We start from the raw sequence: 27,929 nt of genomic DNA on the forward strand, positions 1-27,929 counted from the left end.
GGTGGTGTAGGGATAGAGTCGAAATCATGTCGGGGGTCGGGTGTGAGGGCACTAGCAACGGCCTCGCTCCAGTTCTCCCCAGTTAAATATGCGGCAAATCTGGTAGTTGTCTTCATGCTGAAGATATGGAGACAATTTTGACAACATTTTAAATTAGGGCGGTATTGAAGCTGGTTCCAATCTGCGCGAATCATATGTTTGAGCCTGCAAGGTTGGATGTCACGCTCGGGTGGTGGAAAGAGGGGGGGCTGGAAGGAATGGGGGATCTGTTTTTAAGAGGGATAGTTTGCGGGTTTGGAGGAATTGTTGGAGAAATTTGGGCTCTCTGACCCCTTCAGATACCTGCAGGTTTGCAACTTTGTAAAACAGAATTTTCTGATATTCTCTGTGGCGTCACCAACCTCATTGATGGAGAGGGGTCTTCCGCTTCCGGGCAGAGGCGGCGAGTATCTTGGGCATCTGTGTAAGGATTGTAGCTAAAGACGCAGTATCGGTGGAGGGGGTTAAGGCTGAGTGGGAAGAGGAGTTGAGGCTGGTGTTGAAGGATGGGGTGTGGAATGAGGCACTGCGGAGGTGAACGCCATGTCGTTGTGTGCGCGGCTTGGCTTAATACAGCTTGTGATGAGCCATGTACACTATCAGGATGAGTAGGATTTTTGCAGGAGGGGAGGATGAGTGCGAGTGTTGTGGGAGAGGTCCGGCCAACCTTGTGCACCTGTTCTGGTCATGTTCTAAGCTTGTGGGGTTCTAGATCTTCTTAAGCACCATGTCGCCAATTCTGAAAATTGAATTGAAGCCCTGTTCCTTAGTGGCCTTTTTTGGGGTATCAAGCTTGCCGGAACGGGGCCAATGTCCTAGCTTTTGCCTCACTGATTGCTTGGAGGTGAATGCTGATGGGTTGGTGATCTGCATCTCCGCCCAGTGCCTCAGTATGGCTGGGGGATCTGATGGAATTTCTATACCTCAGGAAAATCAAGTACACCGTGAGGGGAGCAATTGAGGGGTTCTATCTGAGATGGCAGCTGTTTATCTTGCACTACAAAGAGCTGGTCATCATTAATTGCTGGTGGAGGGGACTGGCCGGGTTGGGGGGGGGTCTGACAGGAGTAGGATTTAGGTGGGTGGATTCTTTTGTTTCTTTTCTATGGTGGGGTTTGTGTTTGACAATGTTGTGCTGTGTTGGTGTTATGCATAAGCTGGAAAATGTTTGAATTAAAATATTAAAAAAAAAACTGATGGCAGGTTCAGGAGGACTCTCGTCTCTGGGCATCTGATTATTTCAGCATTGCAAGACAAAGTCAAAATAAACAAGTTCTGTGACTGCCTCCAAGATGATTTGCGTCTAGTGACTTCGAGCCAGGGAGCACTCTTCCATACAGGGTGTAGGTCTATTATGAGTTGAGGCATTTGGTAGGGTTGGAAAAAGGGGTGGACAAACGTATGCTTTTCTTTTCCCGAGTTGTTGAATTTAAAAAAATATACAGATAGGATTTTAATTTTCAGGAATAGATTAGGAATTAGGAACTGTCTCGACAGGAAAGATTGTCCACTATCTCCAAGGCAAAAGACAGGACTGTAAATGCTCTCCACTTGACTGGATGAGCACAGATCCAATAACACACAAGACGCATGAGAAACCTTAGAATAAATCAGCCTGCTCGTTTGGCACCTCATTCCCTCAACAATGTAAACATTCACTCCCTTCATTACCAATGCGCCATGGCAGCAATGTGTACCATTTCCTAGACGCACTGAAGCAATTTGGCAAGGCTCCTTCGACAACACCATCCAAACTCGCAGCCTCTACCACCTAGAATGACACAGTCAGCAGATGCATGGGAACACCACCACCTGCAAGCTGTCTTCCAGGTCAGAAGCCATCCTGAATTGGAAATATATTCCCGCTCCTTCACTTTTGCTGGGTCAAAACACTGGAATTCCCTTCCCAACAGCATTGCAGGTGTTACTGCACCAGTGGGATTGCAATGGTTCAAGAAAGTGGCTCACCACCAACTTCTTGTAGGCAATTAGGGATGGGCAAAAAACACTGAGTTGGCCAGTGATGCCCACACCTCATGAATAAATAAAAAGGAACTATATGCTACAAAATTCTTTCTTGAGAGACAAGCAACTGATCATTTTTAGAACTTCAAATTAATCAGAAATAAGATTAGATGGTTCTACAATCTGATTGATTACTGGTGATATGGCTCTGGCATCCACTTGGTTAAAGAGACAAAATGAAGTTTAGGATCTAATTGGTTGAAGTTTTGCAATGTGATCTTTGGTTCTGCAGTTTAATTGGTTGCAGGCTCTCGACAATACTGGACCCACTTTCATAAAGATATGTTTCTTTAAAAGGATACATATGATCGGAACCAGCTCTGAACACACAATTGAGACAAAAGCTAAAATTACCATAGGTCAGAGTATTTTCTCTTCTGCCTGGCGCACTTGACCTGCTTGTGTCGTAATCATAACTGAGAATCATTGCATCTCCTTCAATCACGGTGAAGCGCTTTCGATATTCCTGATCCAGGAAAGAATTAGGTGACTCTGATCCTTTATGCATTGGTTTGCCTAAAGCATGTCTGCTGGATTCCTCAAGGGGAAGGTTCCCTTTCTCATCCCTTTTAATTGGAGAAAAATAAAATTAAACGCCTGCTTGTCTTTCCAATTAAACAAACAGAAATTGAGCCAACGATTCCATTGAAAGGTAAATATCTACATTATAGAATGAAATATGGTGCTCATACATTTGTGTTTAGATTTTCAATTTAATAAATATTCTTGCTGCGCTTGCATTTATATTTGTAAACTCCTAAACAATAGGCATTAATAAGGAGATTACGGTTTTTCAATTACAGTAGCAAACAGGAACTCTACACAGGATCAAATAATACAATTTCACTTATTGTTTGACCAGCACTCCAACATTGGCCATCTCAAACAGTAGGTTAATAAAAGGTGGAACACTGTATTAATTATGAATTACAATAGCAAACAGGAACTCTACACAGCATCAAATAATACAATTCCACTTCTTTTAGACAAGCACTCCAAAGTTGGCCATCTCAAGCAGTAGGTTAATAAAAGGTGGAACACATCAACAAATCAGTTTTGTAATTTTGTCATGGAAGCCACTGTGCTCTCTCTGAAACCTTAGAGGACATAAAAAAAAAAGTAGGTTGTAAGTTTTAAACTACCTACCCATGGCTTGTTTTTTGTGTACGTTATAATAAGTCCTTTTGCAGCCATTTTGTTCATGTACAAATACTATCAACAATTTACTTGAACAATGTGCGCCACAGTTTGGCAGTCAATCTTGTACATTAGATATTGTGGTCACCTGAATCATGAAGGGATGTTGAGGTTTGTTAGTGCTGCAAGTGAATTGAAATGATTTACCACTGATGTATGAAAGATGATACCTGGTTTTATAACCCTCGGCTAAACCAAGTAAAACTGGCAAGGAAAAAATGTCAGCTTTTAAGATGGGGCCTGTAAAAGTTGGAAGAAAGCAATCCATTTTGCCATTATTGGGCAATAAATTTTAGCATAATTTCTCATGACAATATTACAAGTTCCGCAACAAATCTGAGAAACAAACACCCACATTTTCACTTAACATAAATTAAGTGATTCATACTACATACTCACCCCGCAACATTTATCACTAGGCTGCAAATACCAGAGTCTAGAGTTACCAGTTCTACTGTGCATGGATAAGGATCACTGAAGAGAGAAAAAAATGGGAGGGGGGGGAAGAGAGACCTTCTTCAACTACTATTTAGTAGGGATTTTTCATTCATCATGGCACAGGGTACAAATTTCACACTACTGAAATATTATTACTTCCCTCTGAGAAGTAGTTCTCAGAGTTCACCAACCATTGGATATAACCAGGCCCTGCTGACAGATCAGCCAACAAGGCTGCTGTGGCAATTAGTGTATTTCTCAAACTTTCTGTATGTAACCAGGGGCAGTAATTGTGTAAGAAGAAAAGTCAGTATCCAAAACAGTCTATCTTGTCAATCATTTGTCAAGAATGAAGCAGCTGTCCACACATTCTGTGATCCGATAGCTAATTTGCGTCAGTCAATGCTGCCAGAGTTGTCTGGTTGAAAAAAGAACATCTGGACATAGGTCTTACTATTACAAGAGTTGTGGTTGATGTCAAGACTTGAGACTTAGGGAAGGAGAGAGATGTATTTGTGATTAGAAAGAGCAGAGTTAGTACTCTGGAGAAACCAAATGTTTCTTTTTTTTGGGTGTGAGTGAATTGGGTGGAGAAAAATGAATTGGAAAAAGTCATCAAAATAAATGTACCAAAACAATTAGCTGTGATGCAAAAATGAGTATATATATTTTTTTAAAATCCATGTTGGATTAAAGCCCCAAGGAATAAAAGGCATTCTAAAAAGCATTTCACAGTGTGTGACCGTGAGAGAAGAACATCTACAGTGGCACCAAAAAAAAAATCACAGTTGATATAATTGTAAAAAAACTGTATAAATATTGAAATTTCAGAGTGAAAAAGTGCTAGCGTTGGACAATTTATAATTATTTTAGACATGAGCACAAAAAAAATGTACACAAGAAGTGTTCTTGTAGTTGGTTAAGGGGCAGGATTCTCCGGTTCCCCAGCAACGCACCATTCGCTGGCGGGGGGATTCTATATTCCCGTCGCTTGTCAATGGGATTTCCCATTGTACCGACCCATCTTTGCTGGGTGCGGGTGCGCTACCGGCAGGAAAAGAAAATCGCAACGACCGGAAAATTCGGCCAAGGTTTTTGATATCTTCCAGCAATACCATCAGAGCAGTAAAATGTGCTAAATAACAAGCATTAACATGGCAACTTAAGCAGTGTTATGGGATACTGACCACTCTGAGATCAATCATCAACAGTAAGCCCAGAATGACCAATTAATACAGGTTAGCCGATTTAAAAGGGACCCATTCTTCCTCTTGATTTCCCCCCAGCTCTCTCAACAGTAAATCACACTGAGATATAAATGAAGATTCAGTGCTCCTACACCATTGCTAACAGCAATTGTCAGTTGGAGAATCAAAGTTGACACGTCGTAGCCGTCTCTCTGACCTGTGCTCCTGTGAGTACAGGAATGAGGAATCACTCCGATAATAGGGGGGTGGCAGTAGCCTCCTGTACCTTGTGAAAATCCCATTCTCCAAACGTTGCTGAGTGAGCGAGCAGCAGCAGCAGGCTGTTCTATTATAGGGGCATTTCTATCAAAACCACTTGATAACAATTAGAAGCAAAACATTTGACTGCTGGTTCCTCTGTTCATTTTCCTTTATCAGAAAAATTTGGCCCTCTCAATCTATCCATTAACCAATTTTAGGAAATACTACGGATTCAAACTGGAATCTTCTTGGTCTACATGGTTTGATGATAGATCATCCGAGTATTCAGACTTACCACTCTTTTCAATTAATTGACAACACACTCTGAAAGTGGAATTGCCATAAATACAGGTCAGGTAAAGATTATTTTTAAAGATAACAAACTAACAAAGTGTAATCCTAATTGGAACATATTGGAAACCACAAAGCAGCGAGTGACAAAAATAGTACAGTGAAACCTGTCATTTATATTCAACTGGAAAGATTCTTGTTTCAATTGATCGCCAATGAAAGACAACTTATTAAACAAGCATCCAGAAGGCTTATTTGTAAATAATGACCGAACCAGTCTTCACATCAGCCCAGAGTATGTGTTTGGTTTTGTGTAAGGCAGCAGTATGCAGTAGCCAAATATAAGACTATCTTATTTGCATTTTATATGCTTTGGACTTTGCTTGCCTCCCTCCCATCCTTTCAAAGTGTGGGCTTCCCTAATTGACTGGAATGAGAGTTGAGATCTTGGAGTGATGTAATAGTGCAGATTTAATCTCCCCCTCACAGCAGGTAAGAAGCTTATTTTTGCCAAGTTCTATAAAATGCTAATTGCCAATTTCACTCACTAGATCAGATAGCACTAAAATCAGTAAGCTTCAAACGTTGATCCTCTGTTTACAGACTTTGAAGGGACACTGAAGCATTTCCATGTTCAGCCTTCCAGAGGGTATCATTCAGAGGAAAATGCTGAAAAAGACTGGAGAAGCCAGCTTGCAGCATAAAGGGAACCAAGGAAACATTTCCCACCTTACCTGTATTTGAAGAAATAAACACTTCATTGTTCGAACTTAGCTGAAAAGTTGTACATCCTGGGGAATTGGTGTGGCCTACCTAGCACTGTTAGAATTGGTGCTATGCGAACAAATTTTTCTCCTTCTATTTTTGGACCACTTTTACTTTGCAAGATGGGGGTCTTAAATGACAGGTTGCATTGTAAGCACTTCTCCAGAGAGAAGAGTGAGCTTTGTTTTACCAAATTCCTTTCCATATATAATCAAGTTAATCCAGAATTAACACTCCGCAAGGCAGAATCTGTGAATCTGTCCCAGTAAGAATTTGCACTGAAAAGACATCAGATGAAATTCACTACTTTGTACATAGTGTCCTTTTGCTTACAGAGAATGGGTTCCTGTGTATAAATGAGTGTCATTATCAGCAAGCATAAATGAACCAAGTTATGAGCTCAACTGATTCTCTTAAATTGGTTGCTAGTGTAGTGAAGAGTGTGATATGGTGTATACTGTCCTGCATAAAGTAAAGTTGCCATAGTCCCGGATGACCATAGGCTACTTTCCCCTTTGAGGGCAAGAGCTGACTAGTGGCAATTTAACCTGAGGGTCACCACATCTCAGCTGAGGGACAAGGTAAGAAGGCGGGGTCTTCATGAATAGCCTCAGCTGGTACGGGGATTGGAACCCGCGTTGCTGGCCTTGCCCTGCATCATGAACCAGGGCCGGGATTCTCCGACCCCCCCACCAGGTTGGAGAATTCCCGGGGCGGGGCGTGAATCCCGCCCCACCACCCCGACGCCAGCTGCCCTATTCTACGGTGCCGTTTTTTGCGCGGCGGTGGGATTCCCGTCATGCCAGTCGGGGGCCGTTGACAGCGGCCCACCCCCCCCTCGATTCTCCGGGCCACAATGGGCTGAGTTGCCGTCCAGTTTTGTCCTGTCCCACCGGCGTGAATGACTCACCTCCCGCATGGCGGCACCTGGCAGGTAAGTCTGTGGGGGCGGTCCTGGGGGGCCGCGGGGGATCCGACCCTGGGGGGGCTCCCATGGGGCCTGGCCCGCGATTGGGGCCTATTGATCCTGCGGGCGGGCTGTTTCCATGGGTGCCTTCTTTCCTCTGCACCGGGCCCCTGTCGGGATCCGCCATATTGCCTGGGGGCCGGTGCGGAGAAGAGAACCCCCGCGCATGTGCGGAAATATGCCGGCCAGTCTGTGCATGCGTGAACTCTTGCCGCCCCTTCGGCGCTGGCTGGAGTGGCGCCAACCACTCCGGCGTCCAACTAGCCCCAGAAAGTTTGGAGAATTCCTCACTTTCGGGGGCTGCTGATGCCAGAGTGGTTGGTGCCGGTTTTCCTGCCGGCATGGGGACTTAGTCCCCAAAAGGGAGAATCCCGCCCCAGCTGTCCAGCCAATTGAGCTGTGTAGTGCAATGTAGTGTATGGTGTGGTGCAATGTAATGTGGTGTAGTGTGTAGTATATTGTCATAGAATCACACAGTACAGAAGAGGCCCCTCGACCCATCAAACCTGCACCGACAAAAAAACCCAACTCTATTGTACACTAATCCCACTGCCCAGCACTTGGTTTATAGCCTTGAATGTTATACATTACGAGTACCTTTTAAAGATTGTGAAGTTTGCTGCCTCAACTACCCTTGTCGGCAGTGCATTCCAGATTCTCACCACACCACACTGTTCCTCAAACCCCCTTTAAACCTCCTGCCTTTCACTTTAAAAATTATGCCCCTGTGTTATTGACCCTTCAACTATGGGGAACAGCGGCTTTCTATCCATCCTGCCCACGTACCTCATAATCTTATACACCTCAATCAGGTCCCCCTCAGTGTTCTCTGCTCCAAAGAAAACAACCTGAGCGTATCCAGCCTCTCTTCATAGCTAAATCGCTCAATTCCAGGCAACATCCTGTTGAATCTCCTCTGCGCCCTCTCTAGTGCAATTACCTCCCTCCTATTGTATGGTGACCAGAATTGAACATAGTACTCCAACCGTGACCGAAACAAAGTCCTGTACATCTTCAACATTACTTCCCTGCTCTTACAATCTATGCTACGACTGATAAAGGCAAGCGTCCCTATCATCTGTCCAGCCACCTTCAGGACAAGCATCCCAATATCCCTCTGTTCCTCTGAGCTTCCTCATGTCCTGCCATTCATTGAATACTCCCTTGTCGTGTTACTCCTTCAAAAATGCATCACCTCACATTTAGAATCCCTACGGTGCACGAGGTGGTCATTTTGCCCATTGAGTCTGCACCGACCCGACCAAGAGCAGCCTATCTAGGCCAATGCCCCCACCCTATCCCTGCAAACGCATAGAACTTGCTCATATTTGGAGACTAAGGGGCAATTTAGCATGGACAATCCACCTGAACTTTACATTTTGGACTGTGGGATGAAACCGGAAAAACCTGGAGGAAACCCACGCAGACACGGGGGAAAAAAGCAAACTCCACACAGACAGTCACCAAAGGCCAGAATGGAACCCAGTCCCTGATGCTGTTAGATGCTGTGCCGGATTTTACAGGATTATATTCCAATCTGCCCATCAGACCAATTTCTCTATGGAGTAGTGTGGAGCAGAGTGGGATAGTGTGGAGCAGTGCGGTGCAGTGTGCAGCAGAGTGGAGCAGTGCGGGGCAGTGGGGGGCAGAGCGGGGCAGTGCGGAGCAGAGCGGGCCACTGCGGGGCAGTGTGCAATAGTGTGGAGCAGTGTGGAGTAGTTGTGTGATGGTATGGCTAGCAGACCTTGCAGCACCTTAAGAGGTGTGCTACTATTGGGGCAGAGGACTCACTGCCCATTGGCTCTGGCTGGTCATGTGCCTCTCTGCCAATTGGCTGACGAGAGGCTGGTGGCTCCTCCCACGGGGAGGGGTATAAGTACCCTCGCACCTGGCAGTCGGCCATTCTGTGTAAGCCGACTGCAGGGTTAACATCTAGCTTATTAAAGCCAAAGTTTTGGACTCACTTGATGGTATATCAGAAGTGTGGAGCAGTGAGGAGGCAGTGTGGTGTAGTATGGAGCATTGTGGAGGATTGTGCTGCAGTGTGGAGCAGTGTGGTGCATTGTTGAGAACCGCAGAGTAGTGTGATGTTGTGTGGAGTAGTGTGGTGTGGTGTGGTTTGGAGTAGTGTGGTGTGGTTTGGAGTAGTGTGATGTTGTGTGGAGTAGTGTGGTGTGGTTTGGAGTAGTGTGGTGTGGTGTGGTTTGGAGTAGTGTGGTGTGGTTTGGAGTAGTGTGGTGTGGTTTGGAGTAGTGTGATGTTGTGTGGAGTAGTGTGGTGTGGTTTGGAGTAGTGTGGTGTGGTTTGGAGTAGTGTGGTGTGGTTTGGAGTAGTGTGATGTTGTGTGGAGTAGTGTGGTGTGGTTTGGAGTAGTGTGGTGTGGTTTGGAGTAGTGTGGTGTGGTTTGGAGTAGTGTGATGTTGTGTGGAGTAGTGTGGTGTGGTTTGGAGTAGTGTGATGTTGTGTGGAGTAGTGTGGTGTGGTTTGGAGTAGTGTGGTGTGGTTTGGAGTAGTGTGGTGTGGTTTGGAGTAGTGTGATGTTGTGTGGAGTAGTGTGGTGTGGTTTGGAGTAGTGTGGTGTGGTTTGGAGTAGTGTGATGTTGTGTGGAGTAGTGTGGTGTGGTTTGGAGTAGTGTGGTGTGGTTTGGAGTAGTGTGGTGTGGTTTGGAGTAGTGTGGTGTGGTTTGGAGTAGTGTGGTGTGGTTTGGAGTAGTGTGGTGTGGTTTGGAGTAGTGTGGTGTGGTTTGGAGTAGTGTGGTGTGGTTTGGAGTAGTGTGGTGTGGTTTGGAGTAGTGTGGTGTGGTTTGGAGTAGTGTGGTGTGGTTTGGAGTAGTGTGGTGTGGTGTGGTTTGGAGTAGTGTGGTGTGGTTTGGAGTAGTGTGGTGTGGTTTGGAGTAGTGTGGTGTGGTTTGGAGTAGTGTGGTGTGGTTTGGAGTAGTGTGGTGTGGTGTGGTTTGGAGTAGTGTGGTGTGGTGTGGTGTAGTGTGGAGTTGTGTGGAATATTGTGGTGCGGTGTTGTGTCGTGTGGAGTAGTGTGGTGCACTCTGTGCAGTGTGGAGTAGTGTGCAATATTGTGGTGCAGCATGTAGTAGTGAGGAATAGTGTGGTGTAGTGTAGAGTAATGTCGTGTGGAATAATGTTGCGCAGTAGTTTGGTGCACTGTGAAGTAGTGTGGTGCATTTTTGGCGTAGTGTGGTGTGGAGTCGTGGGCTGTGGAGTCGTGGGCTGTGGAGTCGTGTGGTATGGAGTCGTGTGGGGCAGTGTGGGGCAGTGTGGGGCAGTGTGGGGCAGTGTGGGGCAGTGTGGGGCAGTGTGGAGCGGAGTCTGGTGTGGCGTTGGGCAGTGTGGTGCAGTGGAGTAGTGTGGAGCAGTGTGGAGAAGTGCGGAGTAGTATGGAATACCGTGGAGCAGCGTGGCACAGTGTGGCGCAGCATGGAGTATTGCGGAATAGTGCGGTGCAGTGTCGAGTAGCGCAGCATAGTGTGGAGTATCATAGAATCATAGAATTTACAGAAGGAGGCCATTTGTCCCATTGAGCCTGCACAGGCCCTTGGAAAGAGCACCCCATTTAAGCCCACACTTTCACCCTAACCCAGTAACCCCACCTAACCTTTTTTGAACTAAGGGCAATTTATCATGGCCAATCCACCTAACTTGCACATCTTTGGACTGTAGGAGGAAACTTGAGCACCCGGAGGAAACCCACGCAGAGTAGTGTGGTGCAGCGTGTTATGGTTTGGTGCAGTGTGGGGTCAGTGTGATGTGGTGTAGTGGGGTGGGGTGCAATGTAGTGTAGGAATATATTCTAGACTCGCGTCTTCTTTGAATGCCCAGCGAGTTTGGGGAGTCTGTAGTTTTCTGTAGTATAAATTATTGTGACGTTTGAAATTTGGCAGTCCTGTGTTGGCCCTGATGAATGTGATATGAAACCTCACCACACTCTTAATTGGCAATATTCAAGTGCTGTACTACCGAGGAACTGTCTTATTTTTACCTTTGACTTATTGAAGTGTTATAGAATCATAGAATTTACAGTGCAGAAGCAGGCCATTCAGCCCATCAAATCTGCACCGGCCCTTGAAAAGAGCACCCTCCTTAAGCCCACATCTCGACTCTATCCCCGTAATCCAATAACCACACCTAACCTTTTGGATACTAAGGGGCAATTTGGCATGGTCAATCCACCTAACCGGCACATTTTTTGGGACTGTGGGAGGAACAACTGGAGGAAACCACACAGACACAGGGGGAAAGTGCAACTCCACACAGTCAGAGGCCAAAATTGGACCTGGGGCCCTGGAGTTGTGAGGCAGCAATGCTAACTACTTGATGTACCATCGATTGCACGCGAGGCGAGTGATTTACCAAAGTCTGGCTTTAATTGACTAGAACACAGCTCTGCGATCGTCTACAGTGGAAAGGGACGATCGTCAGGCGTCTGAGCATTTGTACCTCGTTAATAGAGGCGTGGTTAACTCAGCCTCTCGGCCAATCGGTCGAGAGGCACATGACCGACCAGGGCCAATGGTAAGCCGACGTTCTGGCCCAATGGCAGACGAGTATGCAGATCATATCATCACACTACTGTGCTGCCCATGGTGTTGTTTTCAATAAAGTTGGGGCAGGGATTCGAACAGGTTTTTGCTTTTGTCATCCACTATCAGCATCATGCATTCATAATACGCACAAAAAGTTGCAATCCGCTAACTAGCTCATCTTCAGACAGATAGTGCCTACTATTCTTCTGCAACATAACGTTTATGATCTTCGTGAGATTCCAATTTGAAGTCAAACTCCTGAATTGGAAGGAGATTCAGTCTACGCCTTCATCTCCATGAGATCTCGCCAACTCACCTGAAACAAAATCTTCTCTTTCACAACCAATAGACAAAGAAAGCTGATTGGGACCCAAATGCCAAAGGTGAAGGCCCAGTGTGTCATTGCATTAATTGTCACCCAGCTTTGATTTCAGTAGAGAAAAGACTGACAGGTGTGTCATTTACTTCTGTAAAATGTTGAAGTGATAATATGAGCCGGAAGTCTAGTTGATCATCATAATCTTATAATACATTACGCAAGAATCTGAGAATTTGAGAATCTTGGCCTTGAGCTCATAATGTCAAAGCAGAACCACCACGTAAGGAAGGTAGAGGTTGGAAAATTTTCACCTGCATCAGAGTAGTGAACATACACAATAACCACCCAGAAAAAGCAGGTCATGGTGGGCTACCTTAAGAAAGAACTGGCTAAAATTTTGGTCACAAACAGTATAGAATGCTAAAAGAATAGAACATAAGGAATAGAGGCTGTAATGTGCTTCCAGGTCTGGTGTGCTGTTCAATAAGATCATGGCTGTTCGTTTATTTCAACTCCACCTTAGTGCACTATCTCCCTCTCTCTTAAATTCCTAAGTATCCAAAAATCTACTGATCTCTGTCATGAATAAACTCAGTGATTGAACATAACAGCTCAGCGGGGTAGAGAATTCCAAAAGTTCACAACCCTTTAAGTGATGAAATGTCTTCTGTTCTCAATACTAAATGATCGCCCCTTTATTCCAAAACTTTGATCTCTAGTTCTAGATGCGTCAGCCAATGGTACTAACCTCTCAGCATAACCCTATCAAGCCGTCTAAGAATATTCTGCATTAAATCAGATTATTTCCCACTCTCATTTCTATGGAATATTGGTCTAGTCTGCTCTGCCTCTCCACACAGACAATCCCTTCATTCAGGAAATCAGCACTCCCACGAGAGCAAGCATACTTTTCCTTTGTTAAGACGACCGGGGCTGGGTTCTCCGGTCGTTGACGCCGAAATCGCATTCGGCGACCGGCCGGAGAATCTGAGTTCCTGACCAAATCGGGGGCGACGCCGCTTTTATGATGCTCCGCCCCCTCCAAAGCGGTATACTCGGAGAAAACGCTGCACCAAGTATCGCCGGTCTCAGGACGTTGCCTGACGCCCGACCGCCGATGATCCGCCCCCGACTGGCCGAGTTCCTGACGACATGGGACATGTGTGGTCTCACCCGTCGGGAACACGGCGTGGTGGCTGCTGACTCATCCAGTGCTGTCACAGTCAGGGGAGGGCCAGTCCACGGGCAGGGGGGGAACATTATTCAGGCCTGGGGGGCACTGTGGGGGGGGGGGGTCCGAGGCACACGAGCCAGTGGAAGGGGGCAGGGTCCGCAAGCGGCTGCTGCCTTGAAGCGGCCACCGCGTGCGCATGTGTGGCCATGGACCCGGCAATTCTTGGGGGCGTATCGGCAGCGAGAGCTGGGTGCTCTACGCTGCCATCGTGAGCCCCCAGCAAAATGGAGAATCAGTGGCTTATTTGCCCCATTATTTCTGGCGTAAAATGTCATCCTTCCCACGCCGGCGTGGGGACATAGCCCCAGAATCGGAGAATCCAGTCCCAGAACTATAAACAGTACTCCAGGTGTGGCCACACCAATACCTATACAATTTCAGTTACACTTCCTTACTCTTCTCTTCTGATCCCTTGGTATAACATACCATTTGCTTTACCAATTGCCCTGCATGTTAACTTTGTGACATGTATACTAGAATATCCAAGCCCCTCTGAATACCAAAATTTCCCAGTGTTCACCATTGATAAAATATTCTGTTTCTCTACCAAAGTGGGTAAACTCACACACCACCATGTTATAATTCCTCTGCAGTATTTTTGATGTTTTTGCCCACTTACTTAACTGAATATAACACTTTGTAACTGATTACTAGTTTCCCCAGTCTCTCCGTATTTGGTAATGTCTGCAAATTTGGATTCTCAAGCCCCTCATCTAAGTCATCCATAGAGATTACAAATAGCTGGGATCCTTGTGGTACCCCACTAGTTACAGCCTGCCAGCCCAAAAATTACACGTTTTCCCTCCTACTCTCTCTTTTGCATTTGCTGACCATTCCTTAAACCATGCTAATTTATATTCCCCAATCTCATGTGCTCTTATTTTATGTCACAATATCTAATTGTGTGACATCTTTTTGACTGCTTCTTGAAAATTCAAATACAGCATATGATATGGATCCCCCTCATCTACTCACTTATTTACAACTCCAACAGATTTATCAAGCATAATTTCCCCTTCATAAATGCCTGCCCAATAATATGCCTGGATTTTCTGGCCGCACCAGGAAATCCCTTAATTCCAGGAATGTTCTAGCATAACGGGATTTCCCTGCGATGGATGCGGCGAGTCATTGGTCACTGGCGGGATCTTACAGATCCACCAAAGTCTACGGACTTTGCATGGCTTGTCTACCATGCCGCTGGGGAACCCACCGCAGTGGACCGATTTCAGTAGGACTGGCAGATCCTGCCCGTGGGAATGGCTGGAAAATCATGCTTAAGTTACAGAATGAGATGATCAAATACTCTATGGAACATTATGGGACTACAGCAATGCCATCTTTGGAAAATAATGGGACATCACTGAATAACACAGGCTGCAATGTTAGTTAGATTAGAATAGGCTTTACTTGACTACCTCCTGAGTGTGACTATAAGAAACACTGAATTTTCCTCAGTAAATTGAATCTACAAGCAAACAATTTGTATATTTGGACTATTCCAATATATTTTTCATGATATCAGGCATAATATTCTAAGCACTATACATAACCCTATTATATTGCCAAATCTACCCAGTTTTGTTAATCTCACTGTAGTAGTTGTATGCTTCAATGATAACCTGTTGTTTACCATTTCTGACATTGCTCTAACCCTGATAACAAAGCTATCATGATGTTACATGGAGTATTTGTCATGAGTTGTAACTATCCTTATTACCATCCTTCATCAGAACAGCAAATGAGATGAAAAGACAATCGAGCAGTTTTAATTTGCTGATATTGGCTAAAGGAGAATTCTTTAAACTTACAGCTGAACAAAGGATTCAATTTACTCTTTTGCTCAAAGGCAAAAAAAGAGAAATTTAACTTATAACCTCCTGACTGAGGTCAAAGTACGATCATCTGAGCTGAGCTGACACAGAGGTAAACTTTTCTTTGAAAAAGGCCGTTTTAAGCTGCAAGGTGATAACTACCAAATGGGATCAAATGAGTTGTGGCTGTATGAGTTGCTGCAGTGAAATAAACAAGATTGGGTCGATGTGTTATTGAAACATGTTTACGGACAGAGCATTGAATGTCAGATCTGATTTCATAAAAATAACAGAGGATTAATCCAAACAAATTCTTTGCGGGACAGAAGCATGGTTTCCCCTGTTTGTGGAGTGCTAACACAGAATAGATCTCATGACATGTGGAAGAGGCCTACACAGAGAAGAGAAAATGTTCACACATTTTATGGGCATTGACCTGTAGAAATTGAATTACAGCTGTGCAATATTTCAGGTTTTCAAAAATTCAAAAAATGAAATCAGCAGCATTGAGGGTGGAAAAAAATTATGTTTGATGTTAAAATTTGTCTTATGTTTTCACTAGAATTTGCCTAGAATCAAGATTGCCACCTTGCAATAAAGACTTCCAAGTTTTTCAATGAAACCCGGCATATCCAAAAGCCCTTGCAGTCTCTTCACAAAATTTTGGACATCCAAATATTATTGAAACATTCAGGGTCTCCATATTGAATAAAGCAAAGGTAACATCTTTGCCATTGCAATTTATCTTAACTTCCATTTTTTACTCATTTTGTCACGATAAAATACAGCCCATCTCCATGCATGAACATATCCTTCAACCTAATCAAACTTAAACACATGTCTCTTCGAATGCACAACAATGAAACATGAGACTATGCTTCATTGGGTGAATTTTTACTTCAACAGATTTGCTTGCAAACTTATGGGCGGTATTCTCCGTCCCAGCAGCCAGCCAATGGACTTTCCCATTGTGGGCACCCAAACGGCGTCGGGAAATCCGCGGGCATGAGTGCGCTGCCGGCAAAACAGAGGATAATGCCGATGGAGAATCCAGCCCGATATCTTTCTGTTCTAAGGTTAGGTAATGCAATTGTTCACAACTATTTCACAGACACATCTCACAGGGACTTACCTGTTAATTCTAGAGATACTGGAAGTTCCCAGCCTTCTGCAAAAAAAGTCATACATATAAAGCACCCACAAATATTACTCACGTAACATCTGGAACATGTAAATAAAAAAATACTCACACTATGCGAGTTATTTTTTGTGAAATAAAATAACAACTGCACTCTGTACAAATGCAAGGCCTTCAGCATTTGTTAGCTGTGTTGAGGCTTTAGTTCAATTTGGATACTCAATGGTATCATTTTCACTTGTGGTCGCATTCTAAAATTCAGCTCATGTTTCTGCTGACTTCTACCTTACACCAGGCGTTACCCAGTGATGGAGTTTCACCATACGCTTCCTCTCAAACAGGCAGAAAAACTGCGCAAACAGCCAAGAGAAATCACGAAAAGCAACAAAACAACCAAACCTCCAAGGATTCACCTGAACAATGTTCACACAGAACGAAACAAGGGTGTTTGGCACTACAACAAAGCAGTGGGGCACAGGTCTACACTAAGGAAAAGTAATATTGAATTAGAGTTAGCATTTACCAAATGACACTAGGAAGCCTGAATCCATTTGTTAGGAACTTTACAGACAGGTGGAAGAAACAATAGCTATGTATGATCAAAGTTGGATGTCTTTGAGATATGGTGGAGGCAGCTCCAAAGTTGGGCAGCACAGTTGAGAAATACAAGATCAACATACTTGCATCTTAAGTATTCAAAATTCCTTCTGCAACAGGATATGCATCCAAAGCAATGTACCTTTTAAGAATCACACTGACAAGAATGGTCAATCCCGTCTGTAAATTCCAACCAATGTTTTCAAAAGTAAAGTGCGACAGACTATAAAAGGTACACTGGTACTCGTTTGACAGAACAAAGATGAACAGTTCTATGATGAAATGGCTGCAGAAGGCTCCTCAAAACAAATGTTACATCATCAAGAGTTGATTTTAAGGTCAATATGTGTCCAAAATTATAGTTGTGTGGATCCTTGAAGAAAAAATATGTATCTAACTATATCCCAGTTAAAGGCAATCTTCTGATAATTTTGTATTTTTTGTTATACTTATATTTTTAGCAGTAGCTTGTTAAAGTACATTTGGTAATATACAACCTCAGTGAAAATTATCAACCTTTTTTTCTGGTACCACTGTATATGGAAGGAGAATTATTTTTTTCTCTAAAATCATGCATAATTTTCACCATAGTTATTACACTTAATTCCCAACACTAAGGTGTGAGCTCCTGTTAAATGCATTTATCTTTTGGTTAAAGCTTCAAAATGGTTCCAACCTCCTTTGTTTATATGGTGATCTATTCTATTATTGTGTATCGCCAATTCAAGAAGTACAGTTGAAGCAAATACAAGTTCCGCAGATGCTGGCAATCTGAAATGAAAACAGAAGATGCTGGATTGGAAAGAGATGCTGCCAGATCTGATGAGAACTTCCAGCATTTTCTGTTTTTGATGAACATTCGACGATTTGCACAAGTAATGATTTTTTATTGAACAAACATTGTGACATTAAAAAATGCAGAATGCTGAATACTGGGAAGAGCGTGGTGCGATGGATTGAAAGCTGACTTTTCATGTTTGGGACATGGATTAAAATCCATCTCAAACTGCTAGGATGGAAGTTACTTCTGCCTGTTAATTGTATGTGCAATAACTCTGGGAAATCTCAACCCAGTTCTGAGTGGGTGCATATTCACTGCACAAAATAGTCCTTTAGCACTGCAATGAACTGACCAACCCACTGCAAGGAGGCCATTTCATGGCTGACATGACATCAAAACACCAGAGTGGATGGAGCTTTCTTGAGAAATGAGTTGTGCGAGACTAGACCTGGCTGTGTTGAATGCGTTCACAAAACGTCATAACGGTGAAACGCTGAAAGCAAAATTTCTGCTTCAACACCAGTTTTATTTGTTATTCCGGCTTCTATCCGTGCACTGACCCGCTGTGGTATCCTCATTTAAATTTTAGCTTTGCTCTTCATATGACATGTTGGAAATAAGCAAATGAAATAAGAACAATGCAATGTTGACCACATTAAGAACAAATAGATTTTAACGAGAAGTCATTAGCCGTCAGAATTTAGAAAGTTTTCAGTCAGGTCAAGGTTATTTTTGTGGGCAGTAAGGAAAATGTATTTTACACTCCAACCGCTGGTTACATTTTAACTCATTGAATCTTCCGAAAAAGTCATATACTTTAAGCACAGATCTGCTCAATAAGTGACTTTGTACTGCAGCATATTGCGCAACATTTTGATTTCAAAGACACATGCAAAATCTATAGAAAATCGGTGCTAGAATTAACAGGAGTACACTGTGTCAAGTTATTAGCTATAAATAAAATTGAACTGCATCAGATGAATCATTGATGCATCAAATCAGGCATTTCATCAAAAGTGACACACAGGAACATTTATTGAAAGATTTATTTCTATGTGTAAAATAGAACAAAGTAATGAGAGTAAATGGTTACCTGGGAGTGTATGGTTCCGAAGGAGGAGGTGGGATGAAGAGATCCTGAAGTGCAGAACTGTCTCGCTTTGTAGGTGTACAAAGAGTACCGGTTGGAGTGGCAACACTACCAGTTGGACTTTTTGGGATAATTGGCTTTTCAAAAATGAGAGAGAGAAAAAATTATTAACAGGGAAAATAAATTCCTTATTTTAAGAAAATATTTCAAAATTTAAAGACAAAATTAGTTCACAAAAATAGGAACGAAAAAATAGCAAAAAACAGATACAATTACAGAAGTGGTAACTTACAACAAAACCTGCTATATGATCAGGAGACACAAAGATTGCCAGAAATTCAGATTTAAGGTGGACAGGTCATCGCTTTTCTAAAAGTATATCAATATGACAAAATAAATTATCTACCATGCTGCAATTATTGCTATTCACTAGATGTCCATGTCAGTTAGGGGAGATGTTGTTTTCTAAGAGTCCCAACTTCCATCCTTCCCTCACTGGCTGAAAGGCCTGTGCTTTCAGAGTTTATTGAATTTTCTCCTGAGGGCTTATCAAAGGCTGATCATCCCTTCCAGTCTGCATTCGATATCACCCATTAATTATCACCCATTTCCTGTAAGCAGATACAAAGCATACGCAGGAAAAGCAGAGATTTCTGTCAGCTAAGTTCCCAGTCAAGCTGCCACCCTTGTGCAAGGCCTTAAATATTCAACAAAACAAGTTGAGTGTGTTTGGTGCTCCTAATTTGCAAGATGTGTGTTTGACATTTGAAGCCCATTTCTGTAAAAGGAACACAGAACATGGACAGCTCTGCAGCAAGCAGCTGAGAGACTGTTTATAAAAGAAGCACTGAAGAGAAAGTCAACTTCGGGGAGCTTCATGAGAATCAATGGTAATTGCCATGGGCACCATTACTGAGACTACGTTTATATTCCAGATTTATTAACTGCATTTAAATTCCACCAGCTCCCATGGCAGGAATTGAACCCGTGTCCCCGATCATCAGCCTGGGCCTCTGTTACAGTGTCATTGCAATTGTTTTCCCATTACATCATTGTACACCTGAATATTCTGTGACAAAGAGGATGAATAATGTTGCCCAACTGAACAATGTCAAATGTTGATGTGCTAACTGCTCCTAAAGCTAAGTTCAAACATGTTTCCTCATCGTAAAAATGATCCCTACTAATAAGGAAACGAGGGTGCAAGGCTTACTTCTTGTAATTTCAGAAAAGAATCTCATATTACATAAAGGCTACGTTATTCTTGTTACGCGTAAATGTTGCAGCAATGCTGCACAAAGCTTTGTTCAACATCCTGTATTTGTGAAAGGTGCTATATTAATGCAAGATTTTTTTTCCTTCGTCCAAATACATACAGTTTTAATTATACTAAAATAGGTCACCCTATAATAATAAGTGAGAGTCACAAGCTCGTTACACAAAGATAAAACATGGCGGAAATCTGAAATATAAAACAGAAAATGTTGGAAACATTCAGCAGGTGGCGAGAGAAGAGTTAATGGGGGTGATTTTGCACCCGCATCAGTGAGAATGGCTCCGCGGGTGCAAAATTTCACGAGAATCGGGAATCGAGATTCTTGCCAGCGAGATCTCATTTCCTGATTTTCCCCATCCCTTGCCGGTGACATAACGACGTTCACAAAGGCGAGAACCTCATTTTAATAGATTTAGTTACATTTTAATATAATTACTGAGCCACCCCACCACATGATCCCCTACAAAACCGTGCCGACATGATATCACATCGGCGAAGTTTGTAACACGTTTGGAAAAACGGAATTAGTTGAAGGGTCTTCCCAGGGACGCAAAGGTAAGTATCGCCTCTGGGGAGAGGGACATTGTTCTAAGGAGCAGTGTCAGGGGCGGGCTCTCTTGGAAGTCCCATCGAGGTAGGGTTTGCATCATGTTTGTTGGGGGGGTTGGGGGGGGGGGGGGAGGGGCGAGGAGCCCCTGATGCTGATGTTTGTGGTGGTGAGGGACATGGCAACTCCCAATGCTGCTGGAAGTGGAAGTGGCGTCGTGGTGGTGGGTGGGGGGAGGGGGCAGGATTTATTTTCCGTGCTAATCGGAGTGTGCTTAATCTCTTTGGAGCTGGCATTGCTGGTTCTGCCAGGCCCTGCCCACCACAGTGACAGTGTAAACCATGCCCTCTGAATTTTTTTTTCCAAGAGTGGATCAAAATCTGGACTAAAAATTGGAGAGCTACACACCAGGGCCGGGATTCTCCCCTACCCGGCGGGGCGGGGGGCCCCGGCATACCGGAGTGGCGAGAACCACTCCGGCGTCGGGCCTCCCCAAAAGGTGCAGAATTCTCCGCACCTTTAGGGGCTCGGCCCGCGCCGGAGTGGCTCCCGCTCCGCCGACTGGTGCGAACGGCCTTTGGTGCCCCGCCGACTGGCGCCACGGCTGGCCGAAAGGCCTTCGCCGGTCGGCGTGAGTCCACGCATGCGCCGGAGCGTTAGCGGCCGCTGACGTCACCCCGGCGCATGAGCGGTGAAGGGAGTCTCTTCCACCTCCGCCAAGGTGGAGGCCGTGGAAGAAAAAGAGTGCCCCCACGGCACAGGCCTGCCCGCCAATCAGTGGGCCCCGATCGCGGGCCAAGCCGCCGTGGGGGCACCCACCCCCGGGGTCAGATCGTCCCATGTCCCCCCCAGGACCCCGGGGCCCGCTCCCGCCGGCACCAGAGATGGTTTAAACCACGTCAGCGGGAAAGGTCTGACAGCGGCGGGACTTAGGCCCATTGCGGGCCTGAGAATCGCCGCGGTGGGCCCGCCGACCGGCGCAGTGTGATTCCCGCCCCCACCGATTCCCGGGTGGCGGAGAATTCCGGCCATGGCAGGGGCGTGATTTACGCTGGCCCTGGGCGATTCCCCGACCCTGCATGGGGTCGAGAATTCCGCCCCAGGTTTCAGTCCGAGCCTCACACTGAAAAAATATGGGAAATTTCCACGCAATGTTTCAGGCCGTTCATCAGAAATGGAAAATGGTATGGGCTTAGCGGGTTTTAAGCAAGTGCCGTGATAGGGAAAATTATTAAGATGCTGATTTGTTATATGATAGGAGTCAGAACACAGCACAATTTCAAATGGTTTCATTTAATTATAAGCTAATGAAAGACATGGGTTTTTTCACATATAATTTTCCCAATAATTCACTCAGCCACCCAGGTGATTTATCTTCGGAAACTAGAGGAGACAGATGATCCAACACATTATATTTTGATGAAGAGATCACTTTATACAAGCAGTTTTAATCATTGCTCGAGAATCATTGTCTAGATGTTGAAAGATCCATCAAAAGTTTTTTTCCCTACTAATTTCTTAAGTCAATTTGATCAGGAATTCTAGTCGGGGAAAGGAACTATCAAATTATTCAAGAAAATGAAGATTGTGGGGAGAGAACAGGTTTTCCAAGACTTGAGGAATTAATTTTATAGTATAGCAACATGATTTCCAGGACATGACCCATATTTGATTGTCAATCTTTCAATTTTCCACAATAACTATCCCTGTGGGCTCTGATTACTAATTTAGTGCCATTGTATATTCAATATGGAACAATTTATGTGCAATGACCCATGTCTATTAGAATAGAAAATGAGCTGAGTACTGCCAAATCTCGTTACACTATGATAAATGGAGCTGATAGAAAAAAGACTTTTACTATGATTTCATTTGGGACTGGATTTGAACTTTGGTCCTGGAAGTTTAAAGCTCCACGTTACCCAATGCAAAGGCCATACTAATAACAACATAAAGATGACAATAGATCAACTCTGATTTGGAGGATTCACGATACCTCTACTCTTTTTGAATCAATTGAGAATATGAACATATACTGGTGTCCAGGACAACAGATATCTCCCAACTATATTGCTTTAAAATTGCTCTTTATTCTCTGGCAATATATAGGAGGTAGGATGCGAATTTATATTCACAATTCCTCACACTTTATTAACAATCTGTAATGCAGCTTGGTTCAGAAACAAAGGGAAAAAACCTCCCTGCAGGGAAAGATCAAATACCAAAAGAACCAAAAACTTGACATTGCTGAAGACACTAATGAGTAATATTGGCAGACGTCCAGGAGCTTGCACACTGTGGGAAGATCTTCCCAAGTGATCAGGATGAGGAGAAGAAGGAAAATAAAATAAACCACTTCATCTGATGTGACTATCGACACAAGTGGATTATTTAGCAGGGCTCAAAGGTACCTGGCTGGATTCTCCTTTCCTGAGACTAAGTGCTGACGTCGGCGTAGGATTCGTGGACTTGCACGACAGCAAAATTGGCACCGCACCTGGGCCAATTCAGCGACTATTGAGAGGCTAGCATTAGAGCCACGAGGAACACAATTGATTCCAATGAGAAACGGTGCCGGATTCGCTGGGTTTGTGATTGACACTGAGGAGGCTACAAGCGGCAGCCGCATATACACACTTCACTCCCCACACGCACATCCCAGCCAAAAAGATGGCAGCAAGACGCACGGCGACCAGGTTCACAGAGGACGAGCTAAAGACCCTCCTGGATGCGGTAGAAGAGAGACAGGCCACCCTGTACCCTGGTCTGGAAAGGAGGCTGCCAGCCGCGGCCGTTTACCACGCCTGGGGGCGCAGGTGGCAGAGGCATTCAGTGCTACCAGCAATACCGTCCGGACCAGTCTGCAGTGCAGGAAGAAACTGCACTTCTCGGGGCGGCCAGGGTGAGTAGGCAGCTCTGTGCCCCTGGCCCCAAAACCCATCCCACACACCCATAACCGCCCCCCCCCCCCCTCAAACCCGGAGGGTGACCAAACCCGCACCCTGCACCACATGCCAGCACCAACATCACCCACCATGGCCGGGTGCCCTGGCCAGAGGCCACCAGCTTCCCATCCGCTGGGTTGCATGTGTTGGACTGTCTAACATTGCAGTTTTATGTTGCTGCCCCCCACCCCCAGGAGAAGGCCGCCCATAACCGCTGGGAGTGGGAGAAAACTGGAGGGGACCGCCGGACCTGCAGCCCCTCACCGTGGCTGAACAGAGGGCCCTGGATGTGATTGGCAGCCCAGAGGAAAGGAAAGTCACCAGAATGGAGGTAGGGCAAGGAAGTGAGACCCCGTTGAGTTGTGATTCCCCATTCTATGTGTGTCAATACCCCCCCCCCACCGTCCCACCCCATGCCCCAGCACCCCGCCCATCACCCACACACTACTTGAACAAGCGTCGAGGGGATTTTCACAGTAACTTTATTGCGTTATTAATGTAAGCCTACTTGTGACACTAATAAAGATTATTATCCTCACCCCACACTATCCTCACCCACACACCATCCTCATCCGCACCCCACCCCCACCCCATCCTCACTCCTCCCACCCCAGCCCGCAGTCTGATCATGCTTCTTGTCTTGTGTCTTATAGGAACTGCTGGTGATGGGGCGGGTAAATCTGGTGTCTCCCACCCCCAGCCAGAGCCACAGCCTGAGTCCCCCACCATGTGCCCACCAGCAACAAGGACAGCAGCACGTACGGGAGCACTCGACCTGAAACCAGGGGCGGGATTCTCCCATACCCGGCGAGGCGGGGGTCCCGGCAGGACGGAGTGGCATGAACCACTCCGGCGTCAGGTCGCCCCAAAGGTGCAGAATCCTCCGCACCTTCAGGGGCTAGGCTGGCACCAGAGTGGTTTGTGCACCGCCGGCTGGCGTGGAAGGCCTTTGGCACGGGGGGGGGGGTTTACCGATCAATGGCCAGGCCACCCTGGGGGCACCAGCCCCCCCCCCCAACCCCGGGGCTAGATAGCCCCATGCACCCCCTAGGACCCCAGAGCCTGCCCGCGCTGCCAGGTCCCACCGGTAAGGGACCGAGTCCAATTTACGCCGACGGGACCTGCATATTACGAGCAGGACTTTGGCCCATCGCAGGCCGGAGAATCGCCGGGGGGGGGGGGGGGGGGGGACCGGCGTGGCGTGATTCCTGCCCCCGCCAATTCTCCAGCGCCGGAGAATTCAGCGGCCGGCGGGGGCGGGATTCATGCCATCCCCCGGCGATTCTCCGACCCGGCGGGGGGTGGGAGAAGCCCGCCCCAGAACACCCCAAAGCCCAAGTCCGAGGATGACACTGATTTCTCATCACAGCTGTCTCCAACACCCTCCACCATCCCAGAGACACTAACCTTGGTTGGGCTCTTTAGTGAAGAGGCCCCTGGGTCACCCTCTGGTGCGCACCACACTGTTGACCCAGTACAGCAGGTGGAGGTAGGAACTGCTGAGGGGGCTGCTGTCCAGATCATTTTTGGCTTCTGGAACGGATAGTCCCATCGATTGTGGAGATGCAGATTCTGAGCCAGATACTACATGAGGGGTTTTCGGCGGTCATCCAGTATCTGCAGTTGCAGCTGGAGAAATCCAACCCTGTGCAGGAGCAGGAAGTGATGCTGTCTATGCGTGCCACCCAGGTGTCCATGGTGAAGGCATTGGGGATGAGGGTTTTGCCTATGGATCAGCATGTCTAAGACCTGGGTATCTGTGCAGATGGTGGCCGAAGCCCGTGACAGGGCTGACCTCTCACAGGCAGCCATGTGCCATAGACCCTTGGACATTGCAGTGGAACTCCTGAGTCATGGCCGAGAATGTTGACGGCATTGTGCAAGTGCTGGCTGATGTGGCGCAGACACAGAGGGAGTTTGTCCAGTCCCAGAATGTGGTGCCACAGTCACAGCATGATGTGGCGCAGCCCCAGTTGGAGACGGTCCACTCTCTGTGCTCCATGTCCGCAAGCATGCAGACCCTGGTCGAGGCCAGAGGGGGCATCCAGAACTGGCAGCGCCAGGTGGTGGGGGAGCCTCAGGGGTAAGCACCCCCATGGAGTAGCCATGGGGTCATCGGGCACCCTGAGGGTAGAGGAAGTGATGGGGCCTGTGCTGGTGATTCCCGCAGGGGAGGTACTGGCGCATCACAGCATCTCAAACTCCCCCCACACCCCCTCCTGCCCCTGGCGCATCTGGTGGGCAGCGGGCAGAATTGAGCAGCACCACGCCATCTGAGACACCCGAGCAGCAGCTGGGCCCATCCAGGCTCGGTTCCCCCAGAAGATGGCCACCAACGGGGACCCAGGTCACAGGGTGAGAATCACAACAGGCCACCTCCACTCCTGCTGTACCATCTGGGATCCACCTAGATGTAGTGTGAGGGCCCGTAAGGTCAGAAAGTTAGATACCAGTTACATTGATAGGTTGCAGGGCACAGTTTACTTATAGGGGCTCGGGCACGTAGCTGTAGATATTTGTGCACATTAAACACTGTTCACACTGTTACAACCTGCGTCGGTGTTCTGACAGATGGATGTGAGGGGTGGGATAGTCTGTGCCAGAGAGGGGGCACAGGGCGGTCGTTGGTGGTGGGCTGGGCTCCCCAACCTCCAAACCCCAACCATCCCCACTACTGCCACCCCAGGAATCCGATGGGATTGTATGATGGGATGAACAGCTCGCATGTAGGGGTCGCCCAGCTGGAGGGTGGGAAGTGCTACCATGAGCAGGGCTTTGATGAGTAGCACCAGAATTCATCGCGGAGTGGGTTGTCATCATCCTACATCTCATGGTCTGGACCCACTATTATTGCCAACCCAAATGCGGCAGGCATGTATCACAGAGGGGCTTGCAGGCGTACTCCGAGTACACCATTTTTGAGGGGGCGCAGCATCGCAAAAGCGCCACCGTCCCCGATTTCGGTGCAAATGTGGATTCTCGAACCGATCGGCGAACGTGGTTTTGGCGTCACCGACTGGAGAATCCCGCCCATTAACTCCGCTATCGAGGAGACAGAGAATTGCGATTTAGCGTAAAATTGGGGTCTGCTGTGATTTTGGTGCGTCGGAACCGATTCTCCGCCCAATCGCGGTTCCCAATGTGGTGATCCTCGCTTGAGTGTGAACAGAAGGGACTGGTGGGACATGGAAGTACCACCAGGGGGCAGCGCGGGGACACATAAAAGGAACGGCGAAGGCCCGCCTTGGCCACTTGAACCGGAGGGTTGAAGAGGCAAGGTGTGGAAGTTAACTCTGGGCTGCTAGTCTGTTTTGGGCCTAGTTGCAGAACATTGAAGAGCAGCATTTTCTCAAGTGCAATTCTGTAATTTATTGTGGGGCACAATAAATCATCCTTTAACCTAAAGACGACTTCGAGCATTCTTTCAAGAAGCATAACACCCGACTCCGGCGTTAGCCAAGAGACAATCCCGCCCATGATCTTGCAAATATTAAGTTTACAAAGCTTTCTTTCTGGACAGCAAACCAGCATTGCTATGAAAATGTAGATGTATTCTCTTTTCTTAAAATTATGCTGACTAAACATAACATAATTATATTACAATTAAAATAATTGTCATGCGTGGCTGAAATATGCAATGCTTCATTTTGTGTTACTGTGGCTACATAGAGAACTGGGACATTCTACAGAGATAACATTTTACGTTTTCTTTCTCTTATCATTCGATACGAATGAAATGAAATAAAATGAAAATCGCTTATTGTCACGAGTTGGCTTCAATGAAGCTACTGTGAAAAGCCCCTAGTCGCCACGTTCCGGCGTCTGCCCGGGGAGGCTGGTACGGGAATCGAACCGTGCTGCTGGCCTGCTTGGTCTGCTTTAAAAGCCAGCGATTTAGCCCAGTGAGCTAAACCAGCCTATTCATCATTCAAATGCACAGAACACATGGAAAAGATTCAATGTCAAGTACTTCACCACCTTATTTCACTTCATGCTTTTTAACTGCCTTCAATCCAGGTCATGATCAAATTGTACGGGACAGGGTTGGTCCCCAATGATTATCCATGAACTTCTACTATTTCTTGAGAATTTGGCTAAGAATTTATCTTTGCAGAGGCTAGAGTAGATGGTTCTGTCTAGATACAACAGGTTCAGCATGCTTCAGGTGCTCAAGACACTTGCTAGCATTTGTCTTTCCCCAGGCCACACAAATACTTTCTAATCTGGTGCCAAAATTATATTTTACCATGATTGTTAACTCCTGAAATTGGGATAGGGACTCTGAGATCTGATGTGAAGTGTGTCTCTGACATGGAACTCCTCACAAAAACACTTTGTTGCAATGCAGAAGTCTGAAAGAGGTATCTCCCCATCGGTAGTCAACGTCCTTCACCTACATTGCGGAGGCTAATCAATATAGTGAGTTATTTTGAAATCATTTGGTGTCACAAATTCAGGTTGTCACTATGATAAATTTAAC

General features: G+C 46.0%; 1 protein-coding gene across 1 annotated transcript in view; it reads right to left on the bottom strand.

Annotated features, from left to right (window-relative positions):
* The window catches only part of cnksr2a (connector enhancer of kinase suppressor of Ras 2a), a 709,037-nt gene that overhangs the window by 248,784 nt on the left and 432,324 nt on the right, over positions 1–27,929 (bottom strand). The window contains exons 10-13 of the mRNA XM_038802429.1: positions 18,685–18,818; positions 16,208–16,243; positions 3,661–3,735; positions 2,419–2,630 (exon numbers count right to left, since the gene is read on the bottom strand). Of these exons, the coding sequence (XP_038658357.1) occupies positions 2,419–2,630; positions 3,661–3,735; positions 16,208–16,243; positions 18,685–18,818 (457 nt within the window). The remainder of the gene's footprint in view (positions 1–2,418; positions 2,631–3,660; positions 3,736–16,207; positions 16,244–18,684; positions 18,819–27,929) is intronic.

This window comes from Scyliorhinus canicula, chromosome 7, assembly GCF_902713615.1.
Source record: "Scyliorhinus canicula chromosome 7, sScyCan1.1, whole genome shotgun sequence".
NCBI classification, from domain to species: domain Eukaryota; kingdom Metazoa; phylum Chordata; class Chondrichthyes; order Carcharhiniformes; family Scyliorhinidae; genus Scyliorhinus; species Scyliorhinus canicula.